At 36.8% G+C, this 17,782-nt stretch overlaps 2 protein-coding genes across 4 annotated transcripts in view; both read left to right on the forward strand.

The window, feature by feature from the left end:
• Positions 1 to 4,420: 4,420 nt before the first annotated feature.
• Positions 4,421 to 15,955, forward strand: LYVE1 (lymphatic vessel endothelial hyaluronan receptor 1). Of its 2 annotated transcripts, none has more exons than XR_013957003.1 (7): positions 4,421 to 4,703; positions 8,956 to 9,115; positions 9,223 to 9,362; positions 11,838 to 12,137; positions 12,911 to 12,989; positions 13,732 to 13,994; positions 15,102 to 15,176. XR_013957003.1 is itself a non-coding variant. In XM_080619309.1 (7 exons), the coding sequence occupies exons 1-7, from the start codon at positions 4,622 to 4,624 to the stop codon at positions 15,173 to 15,175; spliced, it is 951 nt and encodes a 316-aa protein (XP_080475435.1). In that variant the 5' UTR covers positions 4,421 to 4,621; the 3' UTR covers positions 15,176 to 15,955. The 2 variants fall into 2 exon arrangements, 1 of the variants encoding a protein (XP_080475435.1); XM_080619309.1 differs by having other exon boundaries at positions 13,732 to 13,847; positions 15,102 to 15,955.
• The window catches only part of RNF141 (ring finger protein 141), a 44,449-nt gene continuing 41,896 nt past the window's right edge, over positions 15,230 to 17,782 (forward strand). Inside the window, exon 1 of one of the 2 annotated variants that reach the window (XR_013957004.1) lies at positions 15,230 to 15,300. The gene's annotated coding sequence lies outside the window, so the exon portion shown is untranslated. Of the gene's footprint in view, positions 15,301 to 15,603; positions 15,669 to 17,782 lie in introns of those variants that run through there. The other variant, XR_013957005.1, reaches the window with a different exon arrangement.

Raw genomic sequence — 17,782 nt, forward strand, 5'->3', positions numbered from 1 at the left:
ACTATGTTTGTCTTTCCATAACTATATGCTTGAATGTAACCAAAATGTATCAAAATCAGTTTGACATCTGATTGCACTTGTGTCTTGCATTCTTCTAGCAATTTCTGACTGATTAACAAGTCTGTTTACAGCTGAAGGATAAGTATGTTATGAAGTACTGTTATTTCAGTTCAGATGCAGTTATTATTGTCTTGTTTGTTGGTGTAAACACTGAACCTCAAGTTATCAAAGAAAACAGGTTTCTAACTCAGAAATTTAATTCATTTATCTGGCACTAGTAACAAATATCCTGCTGGTGAATTTCATTTGTTACATCTTTTGCCACTAAAAAAATTAATAACAAGGTTTTTTTAAAAAAAAAAAAAATCACTTTTTTTTTTGGGGGGGGTGGGGGAGGTTGAGGTCTATAAGCAGTTGGGAGGTTTGGTTTTTTTATTTTAAGTACATGTTGTTGAGGAGTGTGTTTAAGAAAGTTCAAAAAGGATAATGGGAAAGTGTCATTTGGTCTAAAACTATAATTGTTAAAGAATAAGACAGAAGATGGTTTCTTGTACATTATTTGGTATCTGTTTGGTTCAGTTAAAATATCTGACCATGAAGAACTACTGTAACATTTCACATACTTTCAGTATTTTAAATACTTTCAGTATTTAAAGAAACTTGCCAGTTGTTCTTTGAATACTTCTTTATTAAAATCAGCTTCTTTAACTTAATATTTTTTATAAACAGCATTGATAATAAGGCAATAAAAATTGAAGGTAAATAGTCCTGAAGATTCAGAATCCCCTGTGCCAAACATTATGATGCAAATTTGACTATGTGATTGCGGGAATGTTGGACTGCAATGAGTAAAAATAATTAACAGTGCCTATAATTGAATTAATTTGCTCTGATTTACATCTCCATTGATGTGGGTCCAACACATTATCGTAAAGAAATGTAGAAAGTTATTGATATCAATAGGACACTTGAACTGTTTCATGTTAAGCATGTGCTAAGGTTTTTTTGGTCAGTGGGTGAATAAGGTCTCCATCCTATCTTGAAATTCAGCACGCTTTTTGTGGACTTAATGCACAAAGGCAGATTTCTATAAGTAGTTGTACCAATTTGAACTGAACTACTTGCATGTCTAAGGCAAGTATAATTTATTCACAAAGTTATTAGTTGTTGTGGGGAATGTACTGAAAGAGTCAAGAGATTTTAATAGCGATGAAAAGACTAAGATAGAGTTTATTTATATATAAAAAAAAAAAAAAAGTTTGGTTTTTTTATAACTACTTTGAGCAAACTGTCCACTAAAAATAATGAACCACAATGACTAATAGCACATTAAATACTTTTGCGTATTTTTTTCAGTTAGTTAATGAAGACACTTTTTTAATAGAGAAACTAGATTGAGCTCAAAAGCTATTCTAAATATAATTTTATCTGTTGGATATTTGTTTGCTTTATCTGGAAAAAAAAAAACCCAAACCAATCTCTTCTGTGTTGAAAGATCACATCAGATAACAAGAAATAGATCTGTTATTTATGCTATTAACACTGAAATAGTTTTCTTCAGGTGCAATATTTATTTTTCTGCTTTATCAAGACACGTTTATTGTTTTTCCTGCACAGCACAGACATTTCTAGTAAAAGGAGTTTTAAAAGGGCACTATTTTTGTGTATCATATTCAAATTGGTACTATTGTAAGATTTTGCACAAGTGTGCTGGTATTGTACTGTATAGTATCACATACTTGAGTTTTGAAATAAAAGTATGGTTTCAAAGTCCTCAGTGTTGCTACTTTAAAGATTTGTTTTTTTACATGTGCTCTGTCTGCATATTAACGGCTATCTTCTTGTAAAATACATACTGCCTTGTCTATACTGCATAGTGTAGTGCCATGTTACACACACCAAAGATCTTGTTCTTAGTCTTTCAGTTCTTCAGGAAAATTATGTAGATGAAGCAAGCAAACTCCTGTTTCAATAGAGAAAGTGTTTGTAAGCAGGGTCATCCCTGTCATACCCTAGAAAGATGAGAGAGGAAACTGAAATATCCTGAAGAGCGTTTAACTCCTGCATCTGAGAGATGCTGCCCTTCACTGAGGAGATTGAGCATGTAAAGCCACAAGGGAAACCTATAATCAAAAGAGACTGAGTGAAAGGTTAGGATTCTCTGCTTTATCTTCTTGTAGGCTTGAGAGGTCTGGGAAGTCTGGGCTTTGTGGGAAGCTGAACGGCCATACCTGAGGGAAGAAGACAATGCTCTATTCCCAGAAAGAACAGAAATGTCACTTCAGAATCTTTTGTTTTCTGTTTAGCAACCCTCATCAGCATTTTAAAACATGCTGACACGAGATGTTGGGAATTTTCCTTACAGATTACTCTAAATATTAAGGTCAATTACAGCCTTATACTGAATGTTTAATTATCTTTTTTCACTGTGCAACTTATGATGAAGACCTACAAACAGGTTAAAGACCTTTTGTACTGTTACAGTCCAGATAGCTGATTCTTCCACACAGTTTTGGAACAGCTGAAATATAAAAAAGAAGAAATGGGCACAAAAAAAAAAAACAAAAAAAAAACCCCCCCCCAAAAAAAACCCAACATTATTCTAGTATCATTTCATCATCCTGAAATTCTATTCTCCCTCTCCTAATCTGTAGTTTGCTGTTACAAATCCACAGGAAGGAGCTTATATTTTTGTTTGGTATTATGAAGGTGTTTATCTCATTTTTGCAGCTAAAAAGCCTACTAAACACCAATAGCATGGACAGAATTTGACTAAAGGAACATTGTGACAGTAAGGATACTAGGCAAAAAAGTGTTAAAACATGGTAGGACCCAGCTTTTGATTTCATGGTAGGAAATACTTAGCAGTTCAAGGTAAGCATGGAGATGGTAAGATTTTGTTTAACGTTCTCAATGTTTTACAGACACCACCTAGTAGGTTATGAGAGCCACAGAATAACTATTAGTTTCTGTTCCTATATTGTAAATGCAAGTGAATCCACTTAAAACTTGCTTCAATGAGAGTAAGTCTGATTACAGTATTTCAGACTGCCATCACTTGGTAGAGGCAGGTAAGTACAACACAATGAGTGACTAGAAATTGGAGCAAGAAATTTGTCTTAAGACTTCAAGGAGCTTTATCACCATTCAGTTCCAAACTGCAGCCCAAACACAATCCAATTTTCATTTGTTATTGCTTAAGGAGACATCATTTCATTAATCCACAGCGTTTTCCACTGGTCCCTGTAGATGCCTGTCTAGGTTATTAGTATATCCATAACCATGTTATATGCTGCTATAAGAGATTGGGTATGTGCCCATATAAAAACTAATACTATCTTAATATATTAAGCAGGAACTTCCCACAATGCAAACCACAGTTTAAGGAGGTAGCTACTGTTACATTTGTGTTTACAGGACCTTGAAAACAGTCCAGGGATATAGGACCTCTAAAAGTTTACTGTATCACAATCTAAACATGATGTAACAAAATCATCCTGTTGCAAAAAAAAAAAAAAAAAAAAAAAAAAAAAGGCTCGTACCATTCTGAACTGTATAAGCAAGTAAAGTAATTTACTAATCAGTACTTAGCATTGGCAAGGCCTCAGCTAGAGAGAGTGAGCAAGCTGGGGTTTCTTAGCTGAAAGAAAAGTGGGAGCAGAGGCATAACTATTTATGCCTCTTCACTCACTTTACCTCTTAACAGTAGAGTGAAGCACTGGAATAGAAAGTTTGAGGACACATTAGGAATTTGACACTGGAAGTCTTTAAGAACAGGTTAAACAAACATCTGTCAGGAATAGCATAAATACAGCTGATCCTACTGACAGTAAAGAGAACTAACTGATCTCTGGAACTCCATTCCCACTCTGTGTTTGTTGGAATCTCTGCAAAAAAACTCTGAGTTTCTTTGCAAGACTTCCTGAAGGTTTTCCATTACAGCTATAAGGATCATCTGTATTTTGCATGAGGCTATTGGAATCCCTATTTGTTTCAACTTCACAAAAGGCAGCAGGAACCCCATTTATGGTACCATATCTCCAAATCTGTTCAATACTAGATATCATATTATCTCTGTGTTACGGTACCTATTTTTTCATTGGAAGTCTAACGTAAAAGAAGGTAGAAGTACTGCATCAAGACGTGTAGGATATGGGGGAATGGTTGCCATTTCAATTCCAAAAGAAAACTCGTGCCTGGCATGCTGTGATACAATAGAGAATTTGTTTTATTTACCAGATGAATAGACAACATGAGTAATGAGCTGTTAATCAGTAAAACAGGAAAAAATAGCAAAAGAAAAAGTTCTTTCAAAATGTTTACTGACTTAGCAGTCTAACAGCCTTATCTCCCTTCCTCAGCTGTTTTCTGAGTCAGCAGTAGTTAAATTTTCCAGCAAGCCCTACATGAAAGAAAGCGTAAAGGGTGATTAGGGATTTCCACTAAATGACCTCACCTTTGAGTGGGACAGTCAACACATTTGCTCTGACATTCTTTCTACAAAGCAGTGCAGTGACAGCTGAAGTCATCTCAAAGGTGATCTGACAGCATCAGTACCTCAGCTTTTCTTAACAGATGAGACAAATCACCTTGAATTTCTTAATTTTCTGAGTTTGTAACAATGGCAACTTATTTTGGAGTTACCTCTGCAGTGTTTTTCGTCTGGGTTACAACATTCACGGCTCAAAATTACTTTATAACAGGTACGTAAAGTTCCACTTTTTAGTCTCCTAGTTGAACAGTAAAGTACTTGGAAAAAAAGTAGCTAGGTTTGCAAACAAAAATGGGGGGGGGGGAAGAGTGTGTGTAAACTTGTTTCTGGCATAGGAAACCACAGGGTTTTGAGAATACGGTGCAATGAAAACTACTCTAGCACATAGGGTAACTTTCATTGTTAGTCTGACTTAATTACTGTCTAAATGCTGTAGCATTATGGGATAAATGCTACAGAACTGCTTGTTTTAAAGATTTGATATTGCATAGAGGATTAAGTTCTGATCTATTGAAATGTGATTTTATTTGGTATTACTTAAAATACAAGAGCAAACAGTTTTGTACAATCCTCAAAGAGCAAAACATGCATGAAACTAATTCTTTGTCTCTGCTAAAATTCCATCTTTAAAGCAAAGTGGTTTTCTCCAATTTAGCAACATCCTGATACTGTCTTGATTTGCAAGATTAAAGGAAACGTGTGGCAGGGATCTTGTTGTTCATCTACAGACCAGTCACGCCTGTCTCTGGTTAATACAGTACACAAGTTCCTATTTTGTCTAAACTATCTGTTTGAAAACATAGGGAACAGCCAACATCAACTCTATCACATAGCTCTTAGACAACTCTCAAACATTATTATATAAACCTTTTTTTTTTTCAATCAAGGTCATATAATGCTTCTTTCTTCTATATGTTAGTAAAATTCAAACGTCTTCTCCTTCAGACTCCACAATTGATGCAGTCTATTCTAACTGCAGAGGCTACTAGGATATCTTCAGATAACTCAATGTACATCAGATGTTTCCAGATGTTTCACTGTAATTTTCAAGGAGTAAATGCTTGTTCTACCAGTGTAAAAGGGCATACACCATTGTTGCACACGATTTATTTTCTGATCTGTTAAAAGGCTTCTGAAGGAAACCTGATCTGAGAGAATTAGATGCTCGAGTCTTATTGTTTGTAGTCTTATCTCCAGGATGGACTTTCTGGATGACCTCTGCATCTGATTCATTGTCTTGCTCTCTCTGGGGCTGCCAGTGAAACCTGCCACTGTCACCACTGTTCAGGTACTATGGGACTGTGCCCTGGTCAGTGATGTGTGCACTGTGCTCTGGTCACCTTCAGCTCCTGACTCCTCTTTCCTTGTGGGACAGCCTCATTCTTGCTGCTCCCTGACATCAGCAGCCAAAGGAAAGTCTCAAAGGAGAGTGAGGGCCTGCTGCAAGACAGAAGTGACAGAAACAACAGCTTCTCCAAAAAAAAACAAGAAGAGAAATAATGCACAATAGAGCCAATACCCAGAGGTTACAAAAATCACTTTTCTTCCTGTCCTATGACAACTTCGTCATCTTGTGAGATTCTTCTGTCTAGGTCTTCCCACCTTTCTCAGTAAAGCTTATTTTTCACACAAGATCAAGATACTGAGGAGAATGTCCTGTTATTTGTAGGTTAACGAAAAGGAGCAAAGCTTAAAATATAGCTGTGTTCAGCTTGTGGACCAAAAAGGATAATATGCTTCTCAAGGATTAGTCTGTCTCTCATACAAACTCAGCCATCTTTACAACAGAGTTCAGGTGTGATTCAAGAAGAAATAAAAAGACTTGAAGAGGCTACTGTTCTCTTTCTGGACTTCTTTTTCACATTGTAAACCCACCTAGAATTTAGATTGAAATTGGTAACTTTTACAAAACATTTATTTTACTTCACTGTTTTGTTTTAAAAAGGCTTAGCAAATGTCAAGGTCAGTTGTGGTCCATTTCCTATACATTCTCTTTTCTTATCTCTTAAGATTTAATTTTATGGTACCAAAGTTTTATATTATGCTATGTAATAATGCAATTATTATGTATCATGCAATTCTCATGTAAAAATATTTGTATATGTTTGACTGACTAAACACCGCAACAGTTTACAAGTATCTAGAGAACTTTCTTAGGTTTCAGGAAATTCCATTCGTTCAGCTGCTCAGCTTTATTTGAAATTTGTGAAGTTGGTCATTGAGAAACTTCCATTCTGAACATTACATTTTTTTAATAGCTATATTGAGTCAGATCTGAAGGTAGGAAAATGACTGATTAACTAAGCAATAAGAAGGAAGTCTGAGCATGAAAAGGAGTAATTAAGCATAAGCCCTAGAGGAGGAGTGGGGTCTTGGAAACTAAGAAAGAGAAATTGTGGGATGTGCCCCAGCAGCTAAGACAGGGAATTATTCAGGAAAACAGAAATTATTCTCATGAGGACTGGGAGAGTTGACTGTTAGCAGAAAGGAATCAAGAAAACTTAACACTGGAACACCTAGAATAGAATAGACTATTTCAGCTGGAAGTGATCTACCATGATCATCTAGTCCACCTGCTTGACCAGTTGAGGGCTGAACAAGTTAGAGCATGTTAAGGGCATTGTCCAAAAAGCCTCTTAAACACTGACAGGCCTGGCACATTGACCATCTCTTTATGAGACCTGCTCCAGTGTTTGACCTCACTGCACAAGACTACTTTGACCACAATGAAGAGATGCAGGAGGACACTCACAAAGACAGGCAGACTGAAAGGAAGAAATCTGACAGCATAAGGATGATTCACACTGGGACTATCTGGATAGACTTCAGGTCCTCGATACCTAAAGACACATCTTCATTGTGCAATGTGGCTTCTCTGCATGCATATGCAATATGTTTGGGCTTGTCTTATGTTCAGTTGGGGCTGGATGCAGCCATGATTTGGCTATGGGGAGCGTTCAAGTGTTCAGTGGCTCACCTGCTATGTGATGACCTACACCATGCCAGGAAGTGTTAATGGGAGGCCACAGCCTTCATCACTGCTGAAATAATTCCACCTAACAATTCAATGATTGCTCTTCCAAAAATTTAAGTCCAATTAAACTAAGTATAAGGACAGTAGAGATGCATCTCTTGCCAGAAACCGTTTCCAATCCTACCACACCCCATGGGAGCAGGAGTGAAATGCTTGTCTTACTTGGAGCACTCCACACAAGCTTAGTCATCTTTCCATCCCCTTCTCATCATGGGCGTGGCTTGGCTGCTAGTTCATCTTTTCATTCATAAAATTCAATTTCACCTCTGTTGCTAAGAAGTTATGAGGTGAATCTGCAGGCATCACTTCATCCTCCCTTGAGAGTTGTGGATTGCCCGTATTCTGATGCATAGATTTTTATGAATTACTCATTAGTGTACATACCTGGTGTGCACACAGTCTGAAAAGCATACTGAGCAAGGAAGTAACATCTGTGGCTGTTGGTTATCTGAAATGTTTGCAATTAAATGTTGAAATGTTTCATTTAATGTGGCAATTACTGTATGTAACTCAAAAAAAAAAAAAAAAAAAAAAAATCTGTTTTCCAGTATATGCTTCTGGTGAAATATGGAGGCAAAAGAATAATACCCTTTCTCCTTGGTGCGTCAAATCCTGAATTCTATTCTATGTCCTTAACACAGACTAAGAAAGTAGAGCAGGTGTAATCAGATCTAAGGTCTGCATTTCCTGGTGCACATGTCAGGAACAGTGTGCCAGCTGTGGCTATCCAAAAAAGCTGGAAGAACTGCCTATGGAGGAAAAATGGGGAAAAAGGTCATAAATCCACCTGGCCTACCCCCTCTTTTCTTGCTGCCTGCCAAGCTTTCAGTAAATTAAACACTTTACAGTGACTGAAGAGTGGAAGCATCATGCCAGCTAGGAAGAAAAAAAAAGTTTAGGAGCCATAAGGAACATAACAAATGATAAATCTTTATAGGTGTATTTTCTTATTGGCATATTAATTCCATTAAAAATTACATATAATATCTTTGATAAAACCCATACTGATAGGAGTGGTGTACTGACGGGATCAGTGCTGCAGTGCAACTGTTACTGTCATCATTTTAATTAAAAAAGAAAAAAAGGGAAAAAAACCCTTGTATGATATGATTACTCCTTCCATTTTGCATGTATGTGTATGACAAATAAGAGCGCCTTTAGTAAGAAACTGACACTAGGTAAAGACTCAAATGCCAACTGTTTATGCTTTTAGTCTAATAACAGCCAAACCTCTTTAAACTTTAGATAATTGTGTTAAGAAAATACGTTCTAAGGTACATCTTCTTTTGCTAGAAATTTGTTTTCTACTATCCTCTAGCTAGAAACTTTTAACAGTGTTCAATTCAGTTTAACGTGATCTTAAATTCTTCAGGAGGAATAAATGTTAATATTCAGATACTAACCTTGAATATTTATGTCTAAATTACAGGTTCCATTCTTTCACCTTGCAGGATCAGAGGTGTAGGAATTTATCTTGAGGAAAAAGTTAATTTCTCAGAAGCAAGTAATGCATGTAATCAACTGAATCTACAATTGGCAAGTAGAGATCAAGTTGAAAATGCTCTGAAACATGGCTTTGAAACGTGCAGGTATGTGACATTTGTTAGTGTCTTGTTACCTTTAGTGAACACCTTTACACACATCTGAGGCTGGAGATAAATCTAATATTTAAAGGACTGATATTTTTTCATTGTAGCTATGGATGGGTGAAAGATGGATTGGTTGTCATTCCTCGAATAACATCCAACAAGAAATGTGGCAAGGGCAATGTTGGACTAGTGCGATGGTATGCTGAGCCATTCAAAACATTTATGGTTTACTGCTTCAATTCCTCAGGTATGTGAGCATGACAACTACATTTTTTGTGTTTTGGTTTGGGTTTTATTATTTTTTATTACCTGCATGAAAAAATCATAACGAGTTCTTACAATCTGTTGGCACATCCCCCCCAATCTTAATGTTGCCAAGCTGCACTTAGCTCTGTAGCTTTAAAGAAATACAAAATGGTTACTTTAGTTAATCCAAATTAATAATCTGGTGCTGCCATGAAAGCTCCTGAAGAAGAGTTGCTTTTACCATTCTGTAATGTCAAGACAATGCTTTCAGTAAGTTTTGATTATTTATGTACATAAATTTGAAGGACAGTAAATCAAATCTTTATTCAGAGTGTCTGTTTGTGGTGTGTGTTTTCTTGCAAAAAGACCGAGAATGGGGTACTTCAGGAAAAACTGACTGTTCTATGATTAAAGGAAATTTATCCATTAAACTAAATTAAAATATAAGGTAGAACAGCCAAGAGACCACAGAACTAGATTCCCATTCTATTGTTGGTAAAGTCAAACAGCTTCCTTTAGTAAGCATCATCCCACGTGTGAAAAGACCTGTCCTTCCCCCTCATTCTTGACTGTCTATTCCCTGATTGAAGACACAGCAACGGAACTTGGGCCTTGATACAAGTGAGATCTTCTCAGCACAATAAATCAGTATTTTGCTTAATGACTTGTGTGGTATTAACTGAAAAGAAGTATTTAACTAGAGGCATTGTGTTTCTGCTGGTGTCCCATATCTATGGTTATTATGTAACAACTATCCCAGTAATTAGACCATATACACAGGTTCAGTCATTTATTTCTTATCAGTCCCTAAACCTTGTCAATGACTTTTAGATGACAAGAGCAAGACATTATGTAAAAAATCCTGAGTTTTTTTCAGGAAAGATACGTGAACAGGAGTTGGAAAGAGCAGGAGAAAGATAGATATACAAGATATGCTCATGCAAAGATATAAAAATCTAAGTTTCTAGTGACTGTGAACATTAGAGCTTACGAGACTGAGAATAAAGCTTTTAGGGAAAAGGCCATGCCTCTCTCACTGCAACTTTTTTCATGATCCTGGGCCATTTTAGTGAATGAAGGTAGGTAATATAAGTAGTTGGCTTATTAAGTGTCTGACTGCTGACAAGAAAGCACTGCAGGGAGAAAGCACTACTAAATACTGACTTATCACTTGACCTGTAAAGATAAAAATTACATGATTAGGCTAACTTAGTTTTCTCTATAGAAAGTCCATAGCTTTTATTGATAAATGCATAGGTGAATTAGTACTATGGCAACATCCTCTAAAAGAAGCTGCTCCTGTTGTTAATTATTTTTTCTGTTCCTATGCAACACAGTGTTTCAGTGTATGAAATACGTGTCATTCTGCATCAGAAATGTCGAGTAGGTTGGCTAATGCTAAGGAGGTAGCAAGTAATTCCAAATTATTTGCTTTGTTTACTATTACAGTATGTGAAGAAAGTTAAGCTTGCTGAATGGTTAGAAAATAATGTATATTTAACATCAGGTTTATTCTGCACTTTATCTTATTTGCCTAACTGTTGCCTATTCTAGGCATTTCTTACCAAAAAATATTTGGCAGAAGCTTTTTCTGTCAATTTTTCTTCATGACAAAGAAATGCCAAAATCACTTGAAAACTATAGTGGAAAAAGTAAAAAGCCATTTAGCTTTTTATTCTGCGAATGTAACTGCGTCATCAGGCTTCTCATGGGGATTCATTTGGAGAACAGTACCTACATCATTTCCCTGTTATTTATGTTGTAATCTGCTTGTTACTTCAGTGAAATTTTTATAGCTTTACAGAATATAGAAAACTTCAGATTTTCACGAGCCTGATTCAGAACTCAGCTTTTTCATTTACATGTAAAAGTCCACTTGCACCCATATTTTTACACATACAACATCTGCATCATTTAAATGACTGAATTTCAGAATGTGCCTGAAGTTTGTTTCTTTCTAGCCCCTATTAGAATTGTGTCACTTTTTTATCACACGCTGGTGCCTGGTTTACCTGAAAGTTTTATGGGCTACTTTTCTTTCCATTAAATCATAATTTTCCAAGTATCAAGAATGCATGCATATGTTTTGAACATACATGTAATACAATAGAAATATTTTTTAATCTTGGATCTGTAGGTAAGGCTCCTGCTCTGCAGAATGTCATCCGGTTGTTTTTATATGCATTATTATTCTAACTTTTCTAAGAAATCTTGTTCTTGGTATGCATTTATAAAATGCACACTGCACATGCTCAAAAAAGTGTTTAACTTTGTGAGCAGTTATAAAAGGTAGGTAATCTGGGTTGTAGCCCCATGTTTGAAATAGGTGTGCCTGATTTGAGTAAGGCTTTTGTGAATAAACAAATAATAATTTCCAGAAGGGAATGACTGAGGAACTATTTCAATAAACGTGCGTACAGTAAGTACAAAACTAACATCCAACACAACTCCTACATATTTCTTTTCCCTGCTGCAGATGTTCAGATTAATTCATGTATACCAGATCCAACTACAACCATGCTACCTTCATCAAGTGCACCAACAGATTTAACTGCACCTTCAGGCTCTGATTTGACTGAGAACGTCACAGCAGTGCCCAATGTGACTGAGTCAGAACAAACCCTGAAAAATATAAAATTTCGTGTAATATGTATAACTGAAACTATATTGCCAACCGAGGGGACTACTACAAAAATGCCAGAGGAATACTCACCAATTGATTCTCCTAACTATACTTCCCATGCTGCTTTTAAGAATGATGCTGTTGTCTTTGGAGGTAAAGGCTGTTTATGGTGACTATTTAATCAGAAGGGCTACTTATGCAGATGTTAATAGCAAAATTGTTTACTGTTATTTTTGTTTGCTACTTCAGCATCCACAGAATATGAGTGTTAGGGTTTTGCAAAAGCAAAGCTTATAAGACAGAGGATCTTTAAATAATTTTAAAGTAGAAGTAAGATCTTATCTTAAACTTTTTGTTAATATTTTAATATGAAATGGTGGAAGCTTATTCTGCTTAATGGGATTTGGGATGAATACATTTTTGAGAAACGTATTAGCAAACACTATGTGCTCAGAGTAATAATGGAATATTCAGCAGGCTCTTAAAAAACAGAAGAAGCCAAGAAAGTTTAAAGAACTGCTGTTCTCCAAATATGGAGGTGTTCTTGAGATATGAGCTGTGAATAAGTAATTCTAATATAAAACCACTGAGAAATGGACTAAATATGAGAAAAAGCATTATAACTGTAAGGACACTTAATCACAGAAATGTGTTCTCTGGGCAAGTTGTAAAAACCGTCCAACAAGCAGGTTAGACAAACATCTGTCAGGGATTACTTAAATACTTGGGTTTAGACTTTTGAAGAAAATGAGCTGTAATATAACTAATCTTGTGAGATTCCTAATGCCTCTACTATTGAGTGGATGTTTATGTACTTCTTACTCTAGACTGTTTCTAGAAGAATCTAGATTTGTGCTCATGAGCCTTTAGAAGGTCAGAATTAAGTACATATAAAAACTCTGTGCCTACCCCACTTTTATCTCCAGGTATCCCTACTGCTCTTCTTGTACTGGCAGTCATCTTCTTCATTATCTCAGTCGTTCTAGCAGTCTGCTATATCAAAAAGTAAGTACTTTATTTTATTTTTTTTTTCTCTTGGACTGACTTAACTCCTAGAGTACAACCAGTGAATATTTTAAATATATAGCTAAAGAGCAGAGAATTAATGGTAATAACAGTTTAGCACACAGAACAAAACCTTAAACCCTGCTGTTATGCAGACAAAGTTTATTGTTGCTGTTGCCATTCCCTGCCTTAGAAAAGGAACCAAAGACAAATATTGCCTATTTTTGATTAGTAAATCATACCTAGCGTGAAACATTTCCAAGTGTGCCAAATAGTAACACTGAAGTGTCCATCTGTTTGTATACAAGTCTGTTTATGCAGTTTTCTTCTTGTTTCTTTCTATGTCAGACTCAAGGTAAAAGTTTTTATTCTTGGACTATGATTGTGTTCAGAAAAAAAAATTGAGCTCATTTATCAAGTGGAAAGATTTTCAACACAGGGCATCACTAAATCTATCAGAAAGCTGTGCATTTCTCACATCCCAGCCCAGATGGCTTTGTTGTTACATACCATGAATCCTGAATATACATCATCTGTTTTTTAAAAAAATACAAAAATATTACTTTAAAAAGCACACTGCTTGAGAAAGCACAATGATCTAGCATGCCACTATTCTCTGTGAGACTTTCGCTTCAGTATGGCAAAGGAAGTTAATTCTAGGTATTTTTCACTTTATTTCTTGAGTGATACTATCAAACTATGTCAGTGTTTCTGCTTTACTATCCTTTTTTTTTATTCAAAGGTACAAGAAAACCTTCCCATTTTCAAACAAGAATCAGCAAAAAGAAATGGTTGAAACAACTGCTCTTAAAGAGGCTAAGTCAAATGACAAAGCTGCTGAGAAGGAAACGAAGAATGGTAAAAATACAGAAGAGTCTAAAACCAAGCCTGAGGCCACAGTACAATGTCTAGAAGCAGAAGTTTAAGTGGAAGAATGCATACTGCTTGACAGAAATACAAAACGAAGTGCACTGAACTTCACAGTGCTTTTCAACATGGGTGATTGTAAATACTCATGAATATTTTCTCTATCTTAACATATTAAAACCTGGGGGTTTTTTTATAATTACATCTTTAGCTATAAATACTGTTGCAGAAGAATATGGAATACTATTTACTTGAAATAAAATATCCATGATGCAGCTCATTTTTCATCTTTAATAAAGAAGTAGTTAGGAATATGATATGACATGCAGTGTGTTAACTATTTGCACAGAATTCAGTTCAATATGTAATGAAAAGTGGTTTTTTTGCTGGCTGGAAGATCTCTGCTAACTTAATGTCGATTATCTTATTTCCATTAAGTAGTTGCTTATCTTTTTTAAAAAGTCTGTTTACAAACAGAAGAAATAAGTCTGTTTACAAGTGAGTAAAAATATCAAACAACCCACCGACTGTCATGCAAATACCCAAGGAAGGGTACAAAGATGCCAATGTCTATATACATAGAGCACTGTATAACGTTCTTGGGTGTCTTCATCATATCGTAATTCAATGTTTTATTTATTAAAACCAGTATCATTCTTCTGCATCAGATACTTGATGGGGGGAACTTTAACTGTATCTCAACAGTTATATTTAAGATCTTTTATGTAGATTTAAGAGGGGCTTTCACAATAAAGATCTCCAGTGGTATGAGACATTTACTGTACTTCATAAAAAAATAAAGTACGGTAGATATGTTTGTCCGAAAAGTTTATTCTTATTAAAACTGTCTCACAGTAAAAAGAGCTCAGATAACCTTAATGTTACACAAATAATTAGTTGTTATAAAAGAGCAATACTAGCAATTTTTCAATTTTTGAATAAATGGTTTGGATAATTTATTTTTGTATGTGAAGAAGGTTATTATGGGAAAGAAAGTTTCTTTTTAGATCCAGCAGCCTGAAAAACATAGTCTTAAATAAAATAGTAATAGAACTGCTCACCTATATTGTGTTTTCTACAGTGGAGGATACTGAGTTATGAACTATTTTTTATTCAGAGAAAGTTAGAAATTGGCCGGTGGTTATATATTCCACTAGATACTAGACAGTGAGTTATACTGTATTGCTAATAGCAGAGCTTTCTTTTTTTCTTTCTTTTTTTTTTTTTTTTTTTTTTTTTTGATAGCTCAGAAATATTTCATGGCTCCAAGACTCTGGCCTGTGTTGATACACAGTCTACCACTGCCATTAAAGCCATAATACTACAGAAGGACTGAGTCAGTACAGGTCTAAGAAATGCTAATTTCAGATGTCCGTCAACAGAATTTCAGCAGGACAATGTGCGACAGAGGAAAGCACTAGATACAGCCTTCCCACGCAGCTAAGTAATGCCTCTTCTTGCAAAATACTGCAGTAATGTCATGTATCTCTCTTGTCAACCTGAATGAAAGTGCTGTGTGTCGCATGGGCAGTGAAAGTAGACAGCAGGAATAAGGCCACCACAAAGGGCCACAGGCAGCACTTGATATGATGGTGTCCTTAAGCAAACGGGCTTAAGGACATAAGCAGCACTAGTAGATTCCAGGTAATTTTGAACTTTCTTGTGACAATTTCCATTCTGACTCTCTTTTCCATGTTTTATATATTAGACATTACCTGTTTATTCTTTCCCTCTCCACCAACAGATAACTATCTATCACTTCCCTTGATTGATACTGCTAATATTCCCTCTGATCCAGGTAGAATCCAGAAGGTATGAACTTCCTTTTCTCTCAGATTGTCTATTCATGCCTAAAGAAATTCAGAAAATTTTTCTTTATTTCCACTCCAGCTGGAAGTTTGTTGCTTCTATTTTAGATCTAAATAAGGTGTTTCCCTCCCCCGCATAGTATTTGCTTTCTAAAAAAATCTATGTATGTTAGCTAATATAATAGGATATTGCCTTAACCTGTAAATGTCTTGTTTTATCACGTACCTTAAAAACTCAGCTAGCTTTCATCCCAGCCTTCACACTGACACCTGGCCAATGCACACATTTTGATCTGCCCCTCCTTTCTGATGCACAATTTATGCCAACACTACAAAGGCTAAAAGTAACCTGTTACACTGTTCTGTAAGTAATAAAAGGCATCTGTAAGGACTAATCAACAAGTACTGCATTTGATATTCTCTGTATATAATGAGTACTACTCAGTCACATTTGCATTAGAGTACAAAATGTTCTTGCTTAGCATTTAATAGAACTGCAAGAGATGTACCACTACACAGCAAACAGGAAACGTTTATTTAAGTCCTAGACAAAAAGTGACAAAACCCCCAAACCATTAACCAGTAGTAGCAGAAAATTAATGAAGGGTTTCTCTTAAGTCTCTGACTTGACTTCTGTCAAGTGTCGCGCTTTTTGTACACGACATTCTCAACAGCTATGAAGTTCACTGATGTCTCAGAAATGGCACTGTGCTTAAGTGTCTTGGACAAATAATTAATTCCCCTAGGAGGAGATCACAGTTTGCATTAGTCATTTGACAGTAACACTACCCAGATTCCCACACTGAGGTTGCAGATGTTTGCTGACCTTAGGCGAAAGGGCTGGTTGGCGTGCAGGAAATACAACGAGGTTCTCAGTCCAACCCAGTCCCTGTCTGGAATACAGGGTTGCCTTTGTCATGGGAAGTGCGTTTGTCTGTGTGTAAACAGACACGGGCAGGAAGGGGAAGTACTACTCCTTTTCTCCTCTTTAAATTAAAAAAATTACGAAAATCAAAACAACAAACCTCTAGAATTAAACCCTCAAGCATCAGGATACAGATGACCTAGAGGATGTTCTAGGATTTCTGTTCTTAAACAGATTATTATTATTTATGGGTGCTGGGTTATTTTGCCAAAAGGTCAGTGACCGCTGACCTTTGCCGCACACATCTAGCTCTCACATCCTTCAGGTTGACGGGTGCTCTCTTCCTCACCCGTTACAGCAGGGAGTAGTAGCAGTTACAGTAGTAGCAGTTGCTGGCCTGTGGTGATCCCAGCACAGTAGGCACTCAGACCCCAAGAAGTTATCATTTAAGGTGCTATTTATTAGAGCTCATACAAAAGAGTGGATAGTACAGGCAGTCTTATGTCCCTTCAGAAGCTGGGAAAGCTGAGCTGCCCAGTAGTGCAAAGCAACCTTCTGAGGACACAGTATGGCCCATTTGCACCAAAGTTACCCCGTGTTGATGATTCAAGCAATTATAGGACTTTTCTGACAAGAAAACAGCTCCGTACAACATTCTTCCTGCACAACAGAAAGGATGTTCAGGCAGGCTCTGCTCCACTCAACCACAGCGAGACCGCTGACACCCATGTGCATAAGATGCTCTTCCAGCACGGGTTGTGCCGAGGAAGGCTGACACGGCCTCGCCAATACCGCCTGGTCTCACCTCTCCCTTTCCCTTTCCCTTCCCTTTTCCCTTTCGTTTCCTTTCCCTTTCCTTTTCCCTTTCCTTTCCCTTCCCTTTTCCCTTTCCTTTCCCTTCCCTTTTCCCTTTCCCTTCCTTTCCCTTCCTTTCCTTTCCCTTCCTTTCCCTTCCTTTCTCTTCCTTTCCCTTCCTTTCCTTTCCCTTCTTTTCCCTTACCCTTCCTTTCCCTTTCCCTTTTTTCTTTCCCTTTCCTTTTTAATTTTCCTCTCCCTCTCCTCTCCTTCTCTCCTCTCCTCTCCCCGGCCTACAGCTGCCGGGAGTCCATCCGGGGGGGGGGGGGGGGGTGGTGGTGTCCCCCCGGTGGCCTCACCCCCACAGCACCATCCGCTATGTCCCCGCAAATGCGCTAGCCGCGCGGTGGCGTCACCGACCCGCGCCAGCACCAGCAGACGCTGCCGCCGTTGTCCCT

The sequence above is a fragment of the Psittacula echo genome, assembly GCF_963264785.1.
Source record: "Psittacula echo genome assembly, chromosome: 5".
Lineage (NCBI taxonomy): Eukaryota > Metazoa > Chordata > Aves > Psittaciformes > Psittacidae > Psittacula > Psittacula echo.